The sequence below is a fragment of the Tachyglossus aculeatus genome, chromosome 6 (genome assembly GCF_015852505.1).
Source record: "Tachyglossus aculeatus isolate mTacAcu1 chromosome 6, mTacAcu1.pri, whole genome shotgun sequence".
In the NCBI taxonomy this organism is placed as follows: domain Eukaryota; kingdom Metazoa; phylum Chordata; class Mammalia; order Monotremata; family Tachyglossidae; genus Tachyglossus; species Tachyglossus aculeatus.
In genome coordinates this window covers 39,098,037-39,121,317 of record NC_052071.1, presented here as the reverse complement: position 1 = coordinate 39,121,317, position 23,281 = coordinate 39,098,037, and the positions used below count along the sequence as shown (strand labels likewise).

Below are 23,281 nucleotides of genomic sequence, written 5' to 3'. Positions count from 1 at the left end.
AAACTTGAAAGCATCCCTGCCCCCCTGGGCAGCAGTGGGCAGGGAACCGGTCTACCAACTCAGTCATACTGTACTCTCCCAAGTGTTTAGTACAGTACTCTGCACACTGTAAGAGCTCTGTAAATGCCACTGAGACTGAGGACTCCATCAAAAAGTAAGGACATACTGTTTTACAGCTCAAGTTTTGAGCCTTGGCACTGAAAACCTGCTCCAGAAGCCCTCAAATCTCCAGGAGCCTGTTTGCTAAAAGCAGATCGCTCCGGTCACCTCCTCCAGGGAAGCGTTAAAAGATCCAGAAGGCGGTTGGGCTGATTTCACAGTTCTGACGAGCATCACCGGAGAGACTCTTGGCTACCAGCTGGCCAGAAGGAAAAGGCCTTTCTGTCATCCTATGCATTGCCATTAGGGCCTAGGGAAAATTCATCTTCAAAATTACATCAGATAGTCAGACTGTCGTTGATTCATTGCTTTGCACATAGAAAATGCGTAATAAATACCATCATTATTATTATTATTATTCAATTGTATTTATTGAGCGCCTTCTTGTGGAAAGCACCGTACTAAGAACTTGGGAGAGCACAATATAACAACAAACAGACACAGTCCTGCCTACAATGAGCTCACAGTCTATCTATGGATTATCTAGAACATCTCACATTCTAATTTATCTGTAAAGGAAAATTGGTCTGTGTCGAAATTCATGTCTTTTCTAGCCCAAGCAGGTGAGTTGCACCCATTTTACCAATTTTTCCGGACATTTAGTTGTCCTCTGTGCTCGGACAAGATGACCTAATACTATCTCTGCCACTTGTCTGCTGTGTGACCTTGGGCAAGTCACTTACCTTTCCTGGGCCTCAATTACCTCATCTTTAAAATGGGTATTAAGACTGTGATTATCTTGTATCTACCACAGCGGTTAGTTCAGTGCTTGGCACATAGTAAGTGCTTAACGAATTCCATTAAAAAAAAACTCCTACTGAGCCTGGAAGGGTTTGAAAGGGTTTAAAAATAAGTCCTAGATTATTTACAAGATGGAAAGAGAAGAAGCCAGAAACGAAAGCTTTTGGAAAGAGACCAGCGAGATGATGTCACGCATTCTCTTGTGATATTAATGAGTGATGTCACAAAGCTACTGCAGTGAAACAGCGTTTTTCCCTTGGTGCTCAGAACTGGACTCTCTAGCAGATGTCCAGGCAGACTGAGAAGAAAACCACTTGGCGTGTGGTGAAGATGAATTTTCTCTAGGCCCTAATGGCAATGCGAAAGATGTCAGAAAGGCCTTTTCCTTCTGGCCAGCTGGTAGCCAAGAGTCCCTCCGGTGATGCTCGCCAGAACTGTGAAATGGGCCCGACCGCCTTCTGGATCTTTTAGCGCTTCCCCGGAGGAGGTGACCGGAGAGATCTGCTTTTGGCAAACGGAGCGTCAAAAGGCTACTTGCCTACCTCTTGGAAGGACTGCCTCTTCCAGAGGGAGCTTACGGGAGGTCAACGGCTGCAAGCTGAGGCAGGGGAAGACGACGTCAGCACACCGTCCGCACCAGCCCGAGTCGGGCCGGCGATCGAATGCTGCCACCTTGCATTCTTTCATCTCCGTCTCCGTGCAGCCCCGAAGGAAACAGAGTTGGCTCGTCCGCATAGAGCAGTTTCCACCGGCTAAGCAGCATGGAAAGTCCGTCAAACCCCATCTGGCGTTTTCAGCAGAGCAAGGTTCCCTCAAGGAAGTAAGAGCTGGGCCACGTTGCCATCCAGCTCCAGGGGGTATCTGCCAGGTGTGTCGTGTATCTTCTCTGTTGGTCAGTCCATTCACTATGTGAGCCATTCACTAGGCGAGAAGCAGCACGACCTAGTAAACACAGCACGGCCCTGGGGGTCAGAAGGACCCGAGTTCTAATCCTCGCTCCACCACTTGTCTGCCTTGTGACCTTGGGCTAGTGGCTTCACTTCTCTGTGCCTCAGTTACCTCATCTGCAAAATGGGGATTATGACTGTGAGGCCCTATGTGGAACAGGGACCGGTCCAATCCGATTATCTTGTATCTACCTCAGCACTCAGTACAGTGCTTGGCATATAGTAAGCACTTTACAAATACCATCATCATCATCATTATCATCAATCGTATTTATTAAGCGCTTACTATGTGCAGAGCACTGTACTAAGCGCTTGGGAAGTACAAATTGGCAACATCTAGAGACAGTCCCTACCCAACAGTGGGCTCACAGTCTAAAAGGGGGAGACAGAGAACAAAACCAAACATACTAACAAAATAAAATAAATAGGATAGATATGTACAAGTAAAATAAATAAATAAATAGAGTAATAAATATGTACAACCATATATACATATATACAGGTGCTGTGGGGAAGGGAAGGAGGTAAGATGGTGGGGATGGAGCGTGGGACGAGGGGGAGAGGAAGGAGGGGGCTCAGTCTGGGAAGGTCATGAGTTCTAATCCCGGATCTGGCGCCTGTATCTACCCCACCACTCAGTACAGTGCTTGGCATATAATAAGCACTTTACAAATACCAATATTTTCATTATTTGATCTATCAAGTGTCAAGTAACTCGTGCTTCTCAAGGTCTGTTTTTCTGCTCTTTGCTGTCTCTGCCAGCACTCCCTGTCATTCATTCATTCAATTGTATTTAGCGCTTACTGTGTGCAGAGCACTGTACTATAGCGCGTGGGAAAGTACAATACAATAGTGACATTCCCTGCCCACAGTGAGCTCACAGTCTAAAGTGATAATAATTGTGGTATTTGTTAAGTGCTTACTATGTGCTAAACACTATACTAAGCACTGGGGTGGAGACAAGAAAATCATATTGGACACAGTCCCTGTCCCACCTAGGGCTCTGAGTCCCACTCCAGAGCTTACCGCAGCCCCTACTTTGCTATTTAGTCACTGTGAAAGTCTTCGCTGGATGATTTCTGAAACCAGCTCCACATTGGCAAATTTTTCATCCTATGCCAAGACGAATCCTGCAATAATGAATGGGAAATCGTGAAACGTGCCACACCCATTTTTCTGTAAAATTATTTCAGTTTCTGTAAGGAATAACCTTCCACACGAAAGAAACATCATTTTTTACATGTAAAGACAAGTTGCAGAGTTTCGTTCTCTCTGAGCATGTCTCGCTCATTGTCGTAGATCTGGATGTGTATTTTTACTCTATTTATTTATTTATTTATTTTACTTGTACATTTCTATCCTATTTATTTTATTTTGTTGGTATGTTTGGTTCTGTTCTCTGTCTCCCCCTTTTAGACTGTGAGCCCACTGTTGGGTAGGGACTGTCTCTATGTGTTGCCAATTTGTACTTCCCAAGCGCTTAGTCCAGTGCTCTGCACATAGTAAGCGCTCAATAAATACGATTGATTGATTGATTGATTGATATTTTACCGTTCTCCATCTGGACATATACTCTCTCCAGTACTATTCCTCTTCTGGTTTTGCTTCCATCTGTTGAGATGTTGGCCTCTTTGTTGCTATGTCTTTAAGTTAGCGTTGATGATCTTTTATGGCCTAATGGAAAGAGCATGGAACTCGGAGCAGAGGACATGGGCTCTAATCTTAGTGTCCACCACTTGTTTACTGTGTGACCTTGGGGAAGTCATTTAACTTCTCTGTGCCTGTTACCTTATCTGTAAAATGGGGATTAAGACTGTGAGCCCTATGTGGGACAGAGACTTGTCCAAACTGGCTGATTTTTTAATCTACCACAGCACTTAACAAATACTATTTAGCAAGTAAGCACTTAACAAACGCCATTTAAAAAAATAAACAAAAAAAAAAGAAAACCTGTCAAAATCTTTCTGAGGATCTTCCTCCCAACATCACTACACATGTTAATTTTTTAGTGAAGATTTACTGAACCAGTTGTGGAGGGGATTTCTCTACAGAGATAATAATATGCCCAAGTTTTTTGGGGCCCATTCCATCATGGTATTTATGAAGCACTTATTGTGTGCAGAGCACTGTACTAAGCACTTGAGAGAGTACAATATAATAGAGTTGGTAGATGCGTTTCCTGCCCAGAAGGAGTTCACAGTCTCAGGGAGGAGCTCATATCCAGCGCTTAGAACAGTGCTTTGCACATAGTAAGCACTTAATAAATGCCATCATCATTATTATTATTATTATCTAGTCCTTAGGAAATATTTTAATTGCAATCACTTCTAAACTACTTTGATTCATCCATTCATTCAATCATATTTATTGAGCGCTTACTGTGTGCAGAGCACTGGACTAAGCGCTTGGGAAGTACAAGTTGGCAACATATAGAGACGGTCCCTACCCGACAGTGGGCTCACAGTCCTATTTTTGTACTATCGGTCAACAATTTTCCAACTGACTACAACATTTTCTTCTATCTAGCTGTACATTTTAGTTCTATTCAGGTCAATGCTCTGTTTCTCTATTTTAATCAGTGTCTGTTCTATCCACCTCTCATTTCTCTAGCAATATACACAAATCAATACATCATTCATGTACACTTTTGTGCCTTCCACCTTTTATGGTACCCTTATAACAATGGTATTTTTTCAAATAGTGGATCGAAGGTACATGTAAATGTTTATCAGGTTCTTCTAATGGTGTTGCTTAGACTCTCAAAAATGCATCTAAATGAGGAAAAATATCAGGTCCTTGGTGTTGGATCAAAAATGTAATCTCTTACTAGAACTTGAAAATGTTCTCTTTTAATGTAGTTGTTCAGTTCTTTGGAGATCCAATCATAATCTAAACAATTTATCTTTCTTCTTCTAAGAGTGCTAAATGAGTGTTTTATTCCCAAATCTGTCTAATTTATTTGTTGTCCTCGCATATTTAATCTATTATGTTCCTCTTCTAATCTTCCCTATAAAAATAATAACATATTTTTTTGTATGGGTAATACCAGAATTACAATTTACTTAAACTCTAAGTTAAAGCTAGTACCTACCTGCCTAAGCCTTCAACTATTTCTTGATACCTTCAAAATTTTCATTTTTCTATACAACTTTAATTAACCTAAATGCTAAATCTATCATCTGCAAATTGCACTATCGTTCCCATTTACAATGATAAATTGTATAATTTCCTTCTAATGCTTAAATTGCTTTGATATTTAAGAATCCATGGTTGAAATATTATTTCTATTGTACTATCTGAGCATTACCACTGAGTATTCATTACCTGCTGGTGGCAGCCTGTTATAAATGTGTTTTGATATCATATTTAATTTGGCAACCTGTGTCTCACAAAAGTCACTTCAGCTCTATTTAGCATCAGCCTTAATTATATTTCTTATCATCACGTCTGCCTTTAGGAATCGTCTGTGGATCTTCTTGTCCACTGTAAGTGGTTCAAGTGTGTCAAGGTCATTTTTAATTGATTGCATGCACTGTTGCTTTTGGGTCCTGAAAGCTAGTGCAAAGTAATCATATTAATTGTAACAGAAATGTCCTCTTTCAAATTCAGGATAGCTTCTCCAGATGTGATTGATGCCTCCCACCATCTTTTTTGCAAGTTAATGTAATTTCTATTATTGTATTTTCATGTTTTCTCATTCGATCTACCTCAATCAAATTTTGCCCATCTGTTTGAAGGATGCTGTCTTCGTACAATGAAAGGAGAGAGAGGGAATAGACAGGAAAAACACTTAATTTCCCGTGAAGTAGTATTTTGATTAAACGGAAGACCCAAATATTCCGCGAGCCGCATGGAATATGCAAACGTTTTATGCCCCAGGAGCAAAACACATTCAGATGGAATGAACAATAACTGTGTTGTTCGGTACCCACAGTTATAGTGAAAGCTTTGTTTTTGAGTGCGGATAAAAAGGACGGATGTGCAAAGATGCACACCAGGCATGTCAAGTGTGGCCTCCATGGAGGCTTTGGGCCAACTACAGGTAATCAGGCCCAGCAGAGAAGAGGAAAGACAAAGAAGCAGTGGAGGCATCCCTCTCCATACAACCCCTGCCCCCCACAACGCTCTGTTGTAACCCCAACTTCTGCTTCAGCCGCAACGGATTGGTCTCCAGTTGTCCTGACTCTCCAGGGATTTCTTTTTTCAGTAGTATTTGTTAAGTGCTTGTCTAAGGCCACACAGCAGGCAAGTGGCAGAGCCGGGATTAGAATCCAGGTCACCTGATGCTCAGTCCTGCTCTTTCTCTTTCTATAACCAGAAGGAGCTAAAACTCTCTCTTTAGGTTCAGCTCCCTCAGCCTAGTTAAGAGGAATGGCCCCTGCCTAACCCAAACGAGAGTAGGTTTGGAAATGGACACCCCTGCCACACATACACCTACTCTTTCCCAGGAGATACCTTTGAAAACCACAGGGAATTCTCTGAGTTCTCCACGGGGAGGGTGTCAGGAACCGAGAACAGGGCAAGAGAATCAAAATCCCTTCATCCCTCAGAATGAAGCTTCCCCTCTTCTTAGCCTGAATCTATTCACTGAGCAGTTTTCTTGACTCAGCTCTATCCTTTCAGCATCATTTCCTGCTCCCAAGGCATCCTCTTCTGAGTTAACCTGTAGACCAAAGCAGCTGATAAGCATTAAGGACCCCACCACCTCCCCAGCTAAGGGGCAGCAGCCGCAGACAAAAGCTCACTGAAAGCACAGAAGCCAGGCTGTTTTCACAGGCCCGGACAGTGAATTCAAAGAGAAGCAAAAGACTGAAAAGCTGAGCTACCACTTATTCCGTTAGCTAGTCCTGACCCTGTTGCCTCTTTGAACCTCCCCTTGCCTCCGATTCCTGAGCCTGAAGATGATGAGAATCCGGTTGGGGAACTGATGGAGGAAAGAAATCTCTCTCAGGGATAACTGAGGAACCAGCAAAACTCCTAGGCACCGACGTTGAGTCTTAGTGCCCATCCCCTTGGAACATTAGGGCTCTTGGAATTTTCAAAAGCTTTAGGGAAGAGTTGGTGACTTCTTTGCTGGAGTCCCTGGCTTGAGGGTTACCTGAAATGTCAGCTGCCCTCTGAGAATGCAGCTGCAGGAAGGGTTTGGTTCATCAGGGAGCTACTGGAAGGTAAGCTACTCCCCAGCTCTCCTCTTTCTCTGAGAGCTTCCAGCCAAACTGTGGCTGGGCCAGTTTTATCTGCTACAGATGCAGAGACTTGAAATGCTTCCTCCTTTTTTATGGTCTTTGATAGGTGCTTTTTATGTACTAAGCGCTGGGATAGATACGCGCTAATCAGGTTGGACACAGCCCATGTCCCACAGGGGGCTCCCAGTCTTAATCCCCACTGAAGATGAAGTAACTGAGTCACAGAGAAGTCAAGTGACTTGCCCAAGGTCATACAGCAGACACATGGCAGAGTCGGCATTAGAATCCAGGTTCTTCTGATTCCCAGGTTCATGCTCTATTCACTGAGCCGTGCTACTTCTTCTGCTTATTCTAGCATATCCAGCTTGGGCTCTTCTTAGAACCTTCAGTCACTTCAGAGAATGAGGAAAAGTTGGAAAAGGGGAAAAGGAGAGTCACTCAAATGCATTTGAGTGATTACAGTGTGCACAGAACTGTACTAAATGCTTGGGAGAGTACAATATAACAGTTGGTAGATATAGTCCCTGCCAACAAGGAAATTACAGTCTAGATGGGGAGAGCTATCTATAATTCTATTCTATTTATATTGATGCTATTGATTCCTGTTTACTTGTTTTGATATCTGTCTCCCCCCTTCTAGACTGTGAGCCCGTTGTTAGGTAGGGACTGTCTCTGTTTCTGAATTGTACTTTCCAAGTGTTTAGTGCAGTGCTCTGCACACAGTAAGCACTCAGTAAATACAATTGAATGAATGGACATTATAATAAACTACAGATCTGTACATAAGTGATGTGAGGGTGGGTGAATAAAGAGTACAAATCCAAGTGCAAGGGCAGTTACTTGAAGGAACTCAGGGAGGGAGTGCAGGGAAATGTTACAGCACTTTGGGTTAACTTGGAGAAAAAAGCTGGGATGACAATCTTCAAGTCTACAAAGAGAGGTATTATGATAGATTTCTTTCAGGGTTTCTTCCTTTCTAGAGAAGAGACCCCAAGAGAAAATGGACTTAGAAAACACTAAAATGGATTTAAATGAGATGTTGCATTAGAGGGTATGTTCATTCATTCATTCATATTTATGAAGCGCTTACTGTGTGCAGAGCACTGGACTAAGTGCTTAGAAAATACAATTTGGCAACAGAGACAATCCCTACCCAACAAAGGGCTCACAGTCTAGAAGGGGGGAAGACAGACAACAAAACAAGTAGACATGTATTAATAGCATCAGTATAAATAAATAGAATTATAGATATATACACAAGCAATTATGTTTGCTTCTGCTACAGGTTTTGAGTACTACCATGAGATACTAAGGGAGTCTTTGGTAAGACACTGTCTGAGAGGGATTCAGTGCAGGCCTATTTGAAGGTAGAGACATGAACCAAAGACCTTCCAGGATGACTTCGCTAATTCTAAATGATGGTGTCTAAGACCATTGCTGCAGTTTAGTTGAAATTCCTGCATTACAGATCACCAAAGCAGTTTGCATCATCCTTAGCTATACCATTTAGGGCTGAAGGTGGAGGCGTGTGGGAGCAGTGAGACACAGCTGAATCCCACCAGCAGACTGCTGCCGATACAGATGGGCAGCACTTGGCTCTTGGTGGCCATTCCTGTTTTATGTGGGTAGGGTACCCAGGTAGGTGTGAGGACCTGCGGGGATGCACGTACACACACATGTGTGTGCCATGAAGGTGGGACAGGGTCTCTAGGGAGCAGCACTTCTGGAAAGTAGACAGACCAAGCGGTCTGTCCAAAAAGCTGCAGGGGCAAGATCATTGAGCAGGATAGGAAGCCACACATCAGCACTAGCTTTGCCCTGCCATCCTCAATTCTGTGAGCAGGGATGGTCGCTCGGTTATGTATGTCTACTCCCTCCAGACCCTCCCTCCACCTCGGCAGGGGACAAAAAGTACCCAGTGAGAGAGTGGAATATGTATATATGTTTGTACATATTTATTACTCTATTTATTTATTTTACTTGTACATATCTATTCTATTTATTTTATTTTGTTAGTATGTTTGGTTTTGTTCTCTGTCTCCCCCTTTTAGACTGTGAGCCCACTGTTGGGTAGGGACTGTCTCTATATATTGCCAATTTGTACTTCCCAAGCACTTAGTACAGTGCTCTGCACATAGTAAGCGCTCAATAAATGCGATTGATGATGATGATCAGGGAGATGTAATTTTGGGGAGGCTTGAAAGGAGAGGATCCCAAGAGTCACATTCCTTCAGTGAAAAAAATATTAATAATAATAATAATCATGGTGGCATTTATTAAGCACTTACTATGTGCAGAGCACTGTTCTAAGTGCTGGGGAGGTTACAAGGTGATCAGGTTGTCCCACGGGGGGCTCACAGTCTTCATCCCCATTTCACAGATGAGAAGCAGCGTGGCTCAGTGGAAAGAGCCCGGGCTTTGGAGTCAGAGGTCATGGGTTCAAATCCTAGCTCTGCCACTTGTCAGCTGTGTGACTTTTGGCAAATCACAACTCCTCTGTGCCTCAGTTCCCTCATCTGTAAAATGGGGATTGACTGTGAGCCCCCCGTGGGACAACCTGATCACCTTGTAACCGCCCCAGCGCTTAGAACAGTGCTTTGCACATAGTGCTTAACAAATGCCATTATTATTATTATTATTACAGATGAGGGAACCGAGGCCCAGAGAAGTTAAGTGACTTGCCCAAAGTCACGCAGCTGACAATTGGTGGAGCTGGGATTTGAACCCCTGACCTCTGACTCCAAAGCTCTTTCCTCTGAGCCACGCTGCTTCTCCTAAATGAATCCCACACCAAAGCAGCGGGGAATTGAGAGTTTATCTCTAGTTGGAGGTTCCTCAGTTTAGCACTCTCTGCACCTGCTTCTGCGTAGCGGCTTACTGACACATACTCACTTCAGAAATACCGGTTGTTTCGAGACCTCGCGACTGAGGAATCTGTTGCAGCCGTGGAATTGTTTGCGTGGTGCTATTCAGCCTTTCTTCCATTCATGTTCTGGCAGGGGAGTGGAATGCAAGGAGCAAGTAGGTGGAAAGCGGGTCAAGACATAATGAAATACTCACAGAAAGAGTATGGCCTAGTGGAAAGGGCACCGGCCTCAGCTCTAATCCCACCTCCACCACTTGTCTGCTGTGTGACCTTGGGGAAGTCACTTCACTTCTCCGGGGCTCAGTTTCCTCATCCTTAAAGTTGGGATTAAATCCTTGTCCCTTCTACTTAGATTGTGAGCCCTATGTGGGATAGGGACTGTGTCCGACCTGATGATCTTGTATGTACCCCAGAGCTTAGTACAGTGCTCAGCACAAAGAAAGTGCTTACTGTGCGCAGAGCACTGTATGAAGCGCTTGGGAGAGAACAATATAACAGACAGATTCTTTGCCCACAACAGGCTTACAGTCTAGAGTGGGAGAAAGAGAAGCAGCGTGGCTCAGTGGAAAAAGCCCGGGCTTTGGAGTCAGAGGTTGTGGGTTCGATCCCGGCTCCACCACAAGTCTGCTGTGTGACCTTGGGCAAGTCACTTAACTTCTCTGAGCCTCAGTTACCTCATCTGTAAAAATGGGGATTAAGACTGTGAGCCCTACGTGGGACAACTTGATCACATTGTATCCCCCCCCCCAGCGCTTAGAACAGTGCTCTGCATGTAGTAAGCGCTTAACAAATGCCATTATTATTATTATTGTTATTAATATACACATACTTTGCCACATGCTTTTTGTCAGGACTTCCGGAGCACCCTGGGTGGCTTTTTGAACAGAAACCTTCACCACTGATGGAGTTCGCTGTGGGCAGGGAAAATGTCTACCAACTTTGTTATAGTGTACTCTCCCAAGTGCTTAGTACAGTGTTCTCTACACAGAAAGCACTCAATAAATACAACTAAGTCCCAGAACAGTGCTCCCTCCACTGGACCAACAGCAGGGCAATCCACCAAGGAAGATTTTATCTGCAAAGCCAAGAAATCCTGTCCTTTTTATTTAAAATTGTTTCCGTCACTGGATGTTGGAACAGCCTGACCCTTAGAAGAGCCCAAGAGATCAGTCAATGGAATTTATTGAACACTTACTATGGGTAGGGCACAAAGTTGATTGTTTTATATAATGGTAATTTGTATTAATGCCAGTTCTCCCTCTCTAGACTTTAGGCTCCTCGTAGGCAGGGAACAGGTCTACCAACTCTGTTTATCTACTGCAGCACACAGTAAGCGCTCAATAAATATGATTGAATGAATGCTTAGTATTGTGCTCTTCACACAGTGAGTGCTCAATAAATACAATTGACTGATTTGATCCCTGTCCACAGAGAGCTTATGGGTTTACTCATGACGAACAGGAGGAGCCATCAGAGAGTTAGTCACAGAGGGTCTCCTCAATATCCCTTTGGAAAGCTGCGCTGAGGAACAGAGTAATAATAATAATAATGACATTTATTAAGTGCTTGCTATGTGCAAAGCACTGTACTAAGCGCTGGGGAGGTTACAAGTTGATCAGGTTGTCCCATGGGGGGGGCTCACAGTCTTAATCCCCATTTTACAGATGAGGTAACTGAGGCCCAGAGAAGTGAAGTGACTTGCCCACAGTCACACAGCTGACAACTGGTGGAACCAGGATTTGAACCCATGACCTCTGACTCCAAAGCCTGAGCACTTTCCACTGAGCCACGCTGCTTCTCTTAAGACTCAAGAGCTTACAGTCTACAGTCCACTAGACTGTAAACGGGTTGTGGGCAGTGAACCTGTCTACCAACTCTGTTATATCATTATGTCTGTTAATCTCCCCTCCTTCAAAGCCTATTGAAGGCTCATCTCCTCCAAGAGGCCTTCCCTGACTAAGCCCTCCTTTCCTCTTCTCCCCTTCCCTTCTGCCTCACCCTGACCTGCTTCCTTTGTTCATCTTCCCTCACAGCCCCACAGCACTTATGAACACATGTCATTCGTTTATATTAACGTCTGTCTTCCCCTCTAGACTGTAAGCTCATTGTGTGCAAGGAATATGTCTATTGTTATGGTGTACTCTCCCAAGGACTTAATACAGTGCTCTGCATGCAGTAAGTGCTCAATAAATACTGTTGAATGAATATTAAATTTTTTCGAACGACTATCATACTTTCCCATGCACTTAGTACAGTAAGCACTCAATAAGTACCATGGATTGATTGTGTGGAGGCAGCTTTGAAGCCGCACAAAGGGATGCTGTTCTCTGACTTCTTTTTCTCCACCTTTGTAGGCAAAACCCATGAAGAGTCCCAGCCCAGGCCTGCCTCCTGATGACCCTTCACTCGTTCCGCGGTCATCCGGGACGGAGGCCCCCGGCATCCGCCAGCACAGCGCCAGTGCGGAGCTCAACCGCATCCTTCAGGACACCATCAAACACAGGATCTTGTATCTGTCGGAGCAGCTGAAGGTGGAAAAAGCTAGCCGGGATGAGAACACGGTGGGCTACCTCAAACTGGTTTCCAAAGCGGATCGGCATCAGGCGCCTCTCATCAGGCAGGCCTTTGAGAAAGTGAACCAACGCTCCTCTGCTACCATCGGCCAGATAGAACGCAAACTCCAGCAGACCTACCGGCAACTCCAGGAGCTGGAGCTGGCCGTCAAGCCCAGGAGCTCGGCTCTATACACGGATGCTTCCTTTCCAGAAACCGAGCAGTCCGTTGAGAACGTTTTACGGTGCGAGTACCCCGAGCCTGAGGAGACGGGACCCCCGCCAGCCAACGTCACGTGCACCTCACAGGAGGATGACTCTTCTGGTTCCCACCAGGACCAGACTTCCAAGACGGGCAGCTTGAACAGACAGGATAACTTGACCATCCAGAAAATGAATGAACAGCTGGAAGTCATAAAAATGTTCCATTCTAGCTTGGAAACAGATTTCCAGAATCTAAAGGTAAAGTACCTGTCTGAATTGGAACAGATAGTGGAGTGCCTACAAGAAGAAAAATGCAGGTAAGGAATCCCCTCTCTGCCCTGCCTTTCTGAGTTCTAGGCTATAGATGTATTCAGGCATTCATTCTTTTGGCATCTACACTGGCAAATGTTGCGTCTATCAATCAAAAGTATTTATTGAGTACGTTACTGTGTGCTGGACACTGTACTAAGGGCTTGGGAGAGTACAGTCCAGTGTTTAGAACAGTGCTTTGCACATAGTAAGCGCTTAACAAATACCATTATTATTATTATTACAGTGCAACCAAATAGGTAGACAAGTTCCCTGCCCACAATGAGCTTACATCTATTCTTCTATAATCCTTTCCCCAATCAATCAATCAACCAATCGTATTGAGTGCTTACTGTGTGCAGAGCACTGTACTAAGCGCTTGGGAAGTACAAGTTGGCAACAACCTACTATCTCTCCTGACTGCGACACATATGCACTTAGATCTACCCCCTAAGTACTCTGATACTCCCCTCTTCTTCCCTGCCACAGTTCTCATGGACTTATCCTTTTACTCTCCTGTTTCCCTTACCTCTAATTTATTTTAAAGCCTGTCTCCCCTACTAGACTGTAAAATCCTTGAGGGCAGGAGTCAAGCCTACCTACCCTAGTGTTTTCTCCATCCATCAGTGGTATTTATTGAGCAGTCACTGTATGAAGAGCACTGTACTAAACAACTAAGCTCCCAAATACTTGATACAGCATTCTGTGCACAGGCTGATGCTCAATAAATACCACTACTGGATTGATATTTCCAAACTGGGTTTGAAAACATTGATCGGCTTACTGAAAAAACTAATAGACCTGAATCTGCTTGGCAGTAATTTGCACCATAAACCCCAGGTGTCTTTCTGATCCAATGCAGATCCATTTGTAACTACAAATTTCATCAGCGTGGGACTGGAAGTCAGAAGACCTGGGTTCTAATCCTAGCTCTGCTGATTGCTTGCTGTGTGACCTCGGGCAAGTCGCTGAATTTATCTGTCCCACAGTTACCTCATCTGTAAAATGGGAATTGAATCCTCCTCCCTCCAGTTTAGACTGTGTCCAACCTGGTAATCTTGTATCAACCCCGGTGCTTGACGCGTAGTAGGCAGTTAACAAATACCATTAAAAAAAATCTCAGATTCTAGGGTGGTTGCAAGTAAACCAACTGGCTCTTTCAGTTAAGCCTTGGGAATATAGATAAGGTCAGTGTGTCCCATTCCAAAGAACACTTGATGGAGTGGGGAGGGACAAGCATTTTGGAGGTGGTTTCTCTTTTAGAAGGGAAAATTCAGAAAGGTCAACTGAACAGCCTGGTCTTCTGGAGGAGGGGAATCTGTCATTGGTTCCTCATTTGACCCTGTTCAGGTGCAGTTGAGCCTCAATCGGGAGAACGTCCGGACCCTCTCCTGCCACTATAAAAGTACTCAGCACCCTTGGGCCCTTTCCCACTGGGTCCTGAAAAGAAAAGCGGGGTGGCCTGGTAGATAGAGCACAGACCTGGGAATCAGAAGGACTTGGCTTCTAATCCCAGTTCCGCCACTTGTCTGCTATGACCTTGGGCAAATCGCTTCTTTGTGCCTCATTTGCCTCATCTGTGGAATGGGGTTTAAGACTGTGAGCCCTATGTGGGACAAGGACTGTGTCCAATCTGATTAGCTTGTATCTATCCCAGTGCTTAGTACAGTGCCTGATACAGAACATTAAAAAGTGTACTTCTGTATCTATGTTTGGGAATATTCCAGGCTTGAGAAATGATTCTTTGGAGCTTGCTGCCTCTGTCTCTGCCCAGCAACTTCCTTACATTGCTTCAAAAGCAGCTAAAGGCAAAGGCAGGTGGGGAGTGGAGCAGTCTCTCCAGTGTGACCTCCTCTTCAGTGGGAGCAGAGGATGGTGTGATACTTATTGTAGGGAGACAAACTTTGAGAGTTTCCAATCAGGGTTGAAAAGCTCCAAAATGGTGAATTTCTGGTCTGGTGTGCTCTGAAGCCTATCCTTTCCCAGTCCTGTTCCCACCTTCCCCCTCCCTCCCACTCTGCAAATCCAAGCCCCTTTGATGTCCACATACTCAAAATGAAAAGTTGGAACAAAATCGAAGTTATTGTTATTCTGCCCCATGGCATTCAGCACAATATGGGGGCTCTGAAAATACCAACGATGATGTAAATATGTTTTATGGTTCTTCAGCTAGATAATCCAGGTTCACCCAACCCATTGCGACCTTGAAAATACACCATTTGTATTCCTGTTGGCCTGTATTTATAAGGGAATGAAAGTATCAGCGGAGAGGACTGAAGCCAGGACTTTGAAATCACACTTTTCAATGCCTCCTAAAGTCCTAAGCGTAAAGTGATCAGGTACCCAGACTTGCTTCAGCTTTCTATTGGGCATCCTGAAGTTGAGACTTGTATGGAGATCACAGCAGAGAGGAGAAGTCAGGAGCCGTAAATACAGATACAGTGGGGTGAAGGCTGGAAGGGTCTTAGAATGAAGTTGGGGTTTTTCTCCCCTCCTTTCTCCTTCTCAGTAACCAGTCTCCACAGGATGAATGGCACTGAATTAGGCACTCCGGCAGTGGAGAGGGAGAGGAAGTCTTAATTCCTGCCCAAACTGAGCTTACCCTCTAGGTAAAGACCAACAAATGAAAATATTCAGTAAAACTCCATCTAGCGCAACGACAAACATGGTCTCCAAAACGTGACTCATTTCAAGTCTGCTAGACTGTGGGCAGGAAACAGGTCTATCAACTCTTGTTATATTGAGAAGCAGTGAGCCTAATCCCGGCTCTGGATCGCACCCGGGGAGTTTTCCAGTACTCTACCAGTTTCAGCTACGGGAAGGAGTGTCAAGCCATTCCAACTTGGACGGTGGCTAGCGAGTGGCAGGCAATCTGCTACAAGTCCAAACTCACCTGTGCTGGGCAACAGCAGCAGGGGAGAGAGTCAAGGGTGGAGACTCAAGTTGATCGCGCAGAAGAAGGCACTTCGGTATTTTTACCAAGAAAACTCTATAGACGCACTACCAGAACAATTGTAGATGGAGGTGGGGTGTTCCGGGAGAGATGTGTCCATGGAGTTACTTTGGGTTGGAGATGACTCAACAGCATAAGACGAGTGAGCCCCTCGAAAGAGTATGGGCCTGGGAATCAGAAGTCCTGGGTTCCAATCCTGGCTTCATTACTTGTATGCTCTGTGACCTTGGGCAAGTCATTTCATCCCTCTTGGCCTCAGTTTACTCATCTGTAAAATGGCTGTGAGCTCCATGTGGGACAGGGACTGTGTCTAACCTGATTATCTTGTATCTATCCCAGCGCTTAGTACGGTGCCTGGCACACAGTAAGTATTTAATAAGTACTACAATTATTATTTTTACTATCCCGAGTAATTGGTACAGTGCTCTGCACACAGTAAACAGTCAATACCATTGATTGTGATGACTGTGAGCCCACTGTTGGGTAGGGACCGTCTCTATATGTTGCCAACTTGTACGTCCCAAGTGCTTAGTACAGTGCTCTGCACACAGTAAGCGCTCAATAAATATTGAATGAATGAATGACCACACCCCAAGATTAAGGCTTGGGGAGAGAACACTCTTCGGGAGTTGAGATTGAAGGAAACAAGAGTAGGAGATTGAAATTTGGAGAGAAATAGCAACGAGATGCTTCCAACTTCTCCTCACCCTCATATTTGTTTGTACTGAAATGTCAGTCCATTGCCAATTAAATAAAAAATCATTTTTTAAAATGAGAAAATCAGCAATTTTGAGACTTTAAAATATTTTCCCATTCAAAAGTGATTTCACAAGATTGCTTTCCATAAATGCAACTGGTGCTCTGTGGGATTTTACTGAACAGTTAATTACAGAAGTGCGTGGGAAGCAGTGTGGCTCAGTGAAAAGAGCCCGGGCTTGGGAGTCAGAGTTCATGGGTTCTAATCCCGGCTCTGCCATTTGTCAGCTGGGTGACTTTGGGCAAGTCGCTTAACCTCTCTGTGCCTCAGTTACCTCATTGTAAAGTGGGGATTAAGACTGTGAGCCCCACGTGGGACAACCTGATCACCTTGTATCCACCCCAGCGCTTAGAACAGTGCTTTTGCATCATCATCATCATCAATCGTATTTATTGAGCGCTTACTGTGTGCAGAGCACTGTACTAAGCGCTTGGGAAGTACAAGTTGGCAACATATAGAGACAGTCCCTACCCAACAGTGGGCTCACAGTCTAAAAGGGGGAGACAGAGAACAAAACCAAACATACTAACAAAATATGCACATAGTAAGTGCTTAACAAATGCCACTCTCATCATCATCATCATGTATATAGTGGGTAAAGAATACTGGTTGAGTTGGACCTAATTTGAATTCACACTTACTTGGTCTAGAAAGGTTTTGTGGAAGAGAGAGAGTTTGAACTGCATTTGTGAAGAGGAGAGAAGTTATTATGACAAGGAGATCTCTTCTCTGACTCTCGACTGTAAGCACATTTTGGGCAGGAAATACGTCTACCAAGTCTATGTCGTACTCTCCCAAGCACTTAATATAGTGCTCTGCACACAGTGCTTAGTAAATACCATCGATTGAGAGCCGTCCTTTTCTCTTTTGCTCCCAAGACACAGGTTAATAGAAGATCAGGTGAATGACCATATGCAGGTACACTTGGATGAGATCTTATGCCTCAAGCAGGACCTGGCTAGCACTGAAGAGAAAATGGTTTACCAGTCCTACGAGAAAGCAAAAGAAATATGGGTGAGACTCTTGAGGGGTGGAAGGGAGGGCTACTTTGCGGCAACTGGGAGGAATGCAGAAAATGTGATCTCCAGTGGATCAGGCTATGGTAACCAAGTTGGCCCAAGACATCTGGAGAGGAAACCATTACACCTATAGGCTCCAGGGTAAAGGTCAAGCTTATTTGTGAGTTGACCTAGTTAATTCTAGAGGCAGAGCATAGAGGAGTAGACACTGTGCTATCTGGCCTTTGGATTTATGTGCTATTAATAATAATGATAATAATAATGATGGCATTTATTAAGTGCTTACTATGTGCAAATAATAATATGATGGCATTTATTAAGCGCTTACTATGTGCAAAGCACTGTTCTAAGCACTGGGGAGGTTACATGGTGATCAGGTTGTCCCATATGGGGCTCACAGTCTTAATCCTCATTTTACAGATGAAGTAATTGAGGCCCAGAGAAGTTAAGTGACTTCCCAAAGTCACACAGCTGACAATTGGCGGAGTCAGGATTTGAACCCATGACCTCTGACTCCACTGAGCCACTCTACAGGTTGATTCTCTCAGTTCCTCTGCTCTTATTCCTTTTTTAAAAGTAGAAAGAGGCATACAATAGGCAATTGTTATTCAATGTTAGCTGGATCCAATGAGCACTATGCTTAGCCTCCATCTTAACCTCCTGGCCAACTAAGGGGAAAATTAATGCATAAGATTTCATGACAGCACAGCAACTTTTATTTCTACTTGTATCTCTGCATGCCAAAGAAGCAGCATGGCCTAGTGAATAGAACACAGGTCTAAGAGTCAGAAGGACCTGGGTTCTAATCCCTGCTCTGCCACTTGTCTACTGGGTAATCTTGGGCAAGTCACTTGACTTCTCTGTGCCTCAGTTACCTTACCTGTAAAATGGGGATTCAGACTATAAGCCCCATGTGGACCTGGACTGTTTCCAACCTGATTATCTTGTATCTGTCCCAGTGCTTAGTGTGCCTGGTATGTATCAAGCATTTATCAAATACCATAAAAAAAGAAAAAAAAGTCCTCCACTACTAGTATCCCCAGGTAGCAACAGGTAAATTCCCTCAATTTCTCTTCAGCCTGGCCCCAACCCCTGTTTTTAAAATTTCCTCCTTCCCACACCTGTTTATTTTTATTTTTCATTTTTTTTGGTCCCTCCCTGCAGCTCCCAAAAACCCCATTTCCAAAGTCTCCCCACCGCACCCCGGCACACATTCATTTATTCATTCAATCATATTTATTGAGAGCTTACTGTGTGCAGAGCACACACACACACAGTATTACAAATTTATTGATAGTTTGGTCATCAGGGCTGGTTCCTCCCCTCACTTCTGGCACTGCCAAAGCCTGGAGGACTGGGTTAGGTGGGATGGGGGAGGAGACCCCTGCTATCCTCTCTGGTCCTGCCTGGCCTTTTCCTGAAACTTTGGCCACACCAGAAGCAGGGTGGTAAGTCAGGGAAGGGACCAGTCACACCAGCAAAAATGAGATAAACTAAAAAAGTCACTGGATGAGGGGAGTAGAGGGTGGGGAAACAGATTTGGGAGTGTACAAGGAGTACAATCAACTGTTCCTTGTTGTTCCAGTGATAACCTAAGACTGTGAGCCCATTGTTGGATAGGGGACCATCTCTATATGTTGTAGGGACCATCTCTATATGTTGCCAACTTGTACTTCCCAAGCACTTAGTACAGTGCTCTGCACACAGTAAGCGCTCAATAAATATGATTAAATGAGCAGAGAAGCAGCATGGCTTAGTGGGTAGAGCATGGTCCTGGGAGTTAGAAGGTCGTGGGGTCTAATTCTGGCTCCACCACTTGTTTGCTGTGTGACCTTGGGTGAGTCATTTCTCTGTGTCTCAGTTACCTCATCTGTAAAATGGGGGTTGAGACTGTGAGCCCCACATGGGACAGGGACTGTGTCCAATTTGATTTGCCTGTATCCACCTCTGCACTTAGTACAGTGCTAGTAAGTGCTTAACAAATGCCATCATTATTATTATTATTATTATTATTACAGTGCCTGGCACATAGAAAGCACTTAACACATACCATCATTATTATTAACTGCACTTGAGCTGCAGATAGAGGGATTAAGGATAGAAATGAGAAACATCCTAACTGGAAGAGCTATTAAAAGGGAGACTGTGGAAACACAGTCTCTGGAAAACTTTAAAAAAAGGAGTGAACTCCATGAACCCTATGCCCCAGCAGTGTGGAGTTTTGGGGGGCAGTGCTCTTGCTTTGAGGAAGAAGGTATGGATTAATCAGCCTTGCAGATGTTAAAAAAAAAGCTATCAGCCAACAGAAATTTTGACATGTTCTTGCCACACAAGAACAATGTCACAGTCACATGGGATTTGACAGCTGTGAGTTCCCATAATCCCAGTAAGTGCTGAGCTCCATTCTTACAAGTTTTATTTTCAGTAGAAGTTTTATTACTCAGAGTCTCATTTCTTTCTAAGTTTGAGCCGGTGGACAGGTCTCAAGACTTGGCCCATTCATTTCATCGATCCCATGGATCCTGGATGGGGACCTTTGTATCCTGATTCCATTCCCCGCCTCCAGGCAGCTGACTTGTCTAAGAAACCAGCAGAGATAGTTAAACCACTTTATTTTTAAAGGTTTCCTTAAGTGGTATTCACAGCTTCCCTTGGTATGGCCTGTTTCAGTGTTTAAATCACACTTAGGAAGCCCTGGCTCATCTGTAACCTAATCTTTGTAGCTTCATAGACTGCCTTTTTGGAAGATGCTTAAGACTGAGAGCCCTATGTGGAACAGCGGCTGTATCCAACCTGATTAGTTTATCTCTACCCCAGTGCTTAGTACAGTGCCTGATACAGGTCATCAAAAAAAAAAAAAAAAGACTTCCTGTATCAATCTTTGGGAATATGCCCACTTTCTCCTTCCACTTAATCATGTGGACTCCTTTTCTCTAGATTTGCATTTGAAATATAATCGCATCACCTCAACATGAACACAGCTTTCTGACAAAAGTGTGTGTGTGTCTGTGTGTGTGTCTCATCCTCAGGAAGTGATGGAAAGCTTTCAGACACGCATTTCCAAACTAGAGGCTCTGCAGCAAACAGCGCAGCTGGAGATGGTGGAGAAACGCAAAAACCAGGCCCAGGTGTTCCTGGACAAGTTCATGAATCTACTCGTCACTTTGACCAACATCCTCCTGGTCTGCGTCACTAGCGTGTCCAGCTGCCCCTTGTCTCTGATCAGGAGCCCTCCGCGTATTTTAGCCATCTTCATGGTGATTAGCCTGGGAGCAGTCGCCTGGCAGAAATGGCAAGCCAGATCAAACACTGACTGGCATGCTTGGCTTTCCTCCAGGTGGAAAGGGTAATGTAAGGAGTCACGGGCTCCCAATTTGAATGTTAAAGGACCAGGAGGATGAAGCTCAGCAAGGGATCGTCCCTGGTAGCCCCGTCTTTGTTTCGGTACAACAGGGAACTTCTGCGGCCCCCCCCACCGAGGTTGCCCCGTCTCTGCTCCTCTTGGTCATTTCTTTGCCAGTGAGGTTTCCAAATACCACCAACCCACCCGACAAATGTCTTACCAATCATTCCTCCTGGCGGGGGTTTCCCTCCTACGTTAAATGACGATCCGCCACTCAGGGCGAGAAAGAGACCAACGTGTTGCCTGCCAGAGTGTTTGTATATTAAAAGGGGAGGAAGGCTGCTCCCTCGGGATGTTCCCACCTTCAACAAGTCAGGCTGGCCTGGGCAGACACTGTGCCAACTGAAGAAAGAAGAGTCCTGTCAGGTGGGCCTTGGGGAAGACTCCCTCTTGCTGTCCCCAGAGAGGGAAGAGCCAGCTGACCTGGGACTCTCAGAAGGCCCAGACTTCTCATCGTGGGGATCAATACTGATCCTAGAAGGCAGTGGCCATTAAGCCGGTGGGAGCGTCATCCCTCCCTAGCCCCTGTTCTGTTTTCTTGCCTTCCCCCTCAGTCTGAGGAAGAATCTGGAAGCAGCAGCTAGACTAGGGGGGCACAAAAGAGATAGCAGAGATAGCTCTAGGAATGCTGATCTCTCCTTTCAGATTCTGCCCTGGGCCCAGGTTACAACCTGGTTTAAGCCTGAGGGGAATGGGAGAGGTAGCCCTCTCCCGCAGGGGAGGTTAACTATGGAATCTACCTATCTCTCGTAGCAGATTCATTCACCCACACTACCCCCTCCCACCCTCCCTGAAACTAGAAAATAGAAAAAGTCACCTTCCCCTGCGCAGTCTGCCATTGTCGTTCCACCAGGCAGTTCTCCAGATGCCGGAAGATTAAGGCAACTTTTCTGGCTCTGGAATTAGCTCTGATGGGTGGAGATGAGTGGGAAGGACAGGGCAGGGCAGCCTGCACTGGCTAACCCTCAACGCCTTAGGGAAGGAGGAATGAAAGCCGTAAGAAGAGATTCCTCAGGGCCCAGAGAAAGAGTGTGGCCTTACTTAAAGGATGGTTTTGAGTTTGGCCCCTCTGGAAAACATTCCTGTTAACACACCTTGTACAGAAGTTAGAGAAATGTCTATTGCTATTTGCAACCAGCATCTTAGTGTTCCCCTACTGTGCTCCTCGCTACCTATTTACCAATCGAGGGCTCCTCAAACATCATTACAATTCACAATTACCCAGTATCAAACGCTACTCTACCAAAGTGGCTAGTTTTAGTCTAATCCCTAATTCCTCAGTGGGACATCATTTCACTGCATCAGAGGTAGCCAGCTCTACCGCTTGCCAGAGAACCTTGGCCAGAAGCATGGAGTTCGAAGCCTGGCCTTTCTTCTGGCTTTGGTCCTCACCTCAGGGTTCAGATTTTGCTCACTTGACCTAAGCTAAGAGTGAATAAGGAACCTAGGGAGGATCCTGGCCCTCTTTCTTTTCCCTCCAATGCTGTTGCTTCATTTCTGGGAAACAGAAGAACCCAAAGCACTGACTCAGCTAAGAAGAAGGGAAGAAAACCAAAGCCATGAGTGTGTTTTTTTTCTTTTGGGGCTGAGTGAATCCCAGTTGCCCTGTTGAGGCAGAGGTGAAGCTGGGAGGTCAGGGGCTCTATCTGCTACCCAATGCTCCTTCCAAGAGGGAAAGCTTGTGTTCTGCTCAAAAGCAGTTGGCACTCACTGCATTTTATCACCATAAAAAGGACTAGGTGGCTGAGATGGGGAAATTGGGGAGGAGGGCAAGCAGCTTTTTTCTGAGCTGTGCCCTGGGCAAAAGAGGTTCTCGGGGTCCAACTTGCCACACCCCGATGGACATTATATAACCTTGCTTCCACCCCATGAGGGCCACATAAGGTGCAGGACCCTAGGCCAGCTAAATGGCAAAGGATATAGGCAAAAGCTCTTCTAATCCTGCTACACAGTACATAGTTTCTCAGAAAACTTCCTCCTCTTTCTCTTTCTTCACTTCCTTCTCATTCTCTTCTATCTCCTCCTCTTCTTCATTCTCCTCCTCTGTTGTTGAGGACCTCGGTCCCCTCTAAAGGAAGGAACTGTGACCCCAGATGACTGGAAAACAGAAGGCCAAAAAGGAGCCTCGGAAGTCCTACAGTGTGGTTAACTGGGGAGAGGGACCATGCTCCTTTGAGGTGACCAG

The 23,281-nt window shown here is 45.0% G+C and overlaps 1 protein-coding gene across 1 annotated transcript; it reads left to right on the top strand.

The window, feature by feature from the left end:
* Nucleotides 1-1,010: 1,010 nt before the first annotated feature.
* Nucleotides 1,011-21,716, top strand: TEX28 (testis expressed 28). The gene is made up of 4 exons (XM_038748286.1): nt 1,011-1,768; nt 12,254-12,972; nt 17,553-17,688; nt 20,723-21,716. Exons 1-4 carry the CDS (start codon nt 1,322-1,324, stop codon nt 21,041-21,043), a joined length of 1,623 nt encoding a protein of 540 aa, XP_038604214.1. The 5' UTR covers nt 1,011-1,321; the 3' UTR covers nt 21,044-21,716.
* The last annotated feature ends 1,565 nt before the right edge of the window (nt 21,717-23,281 follow it).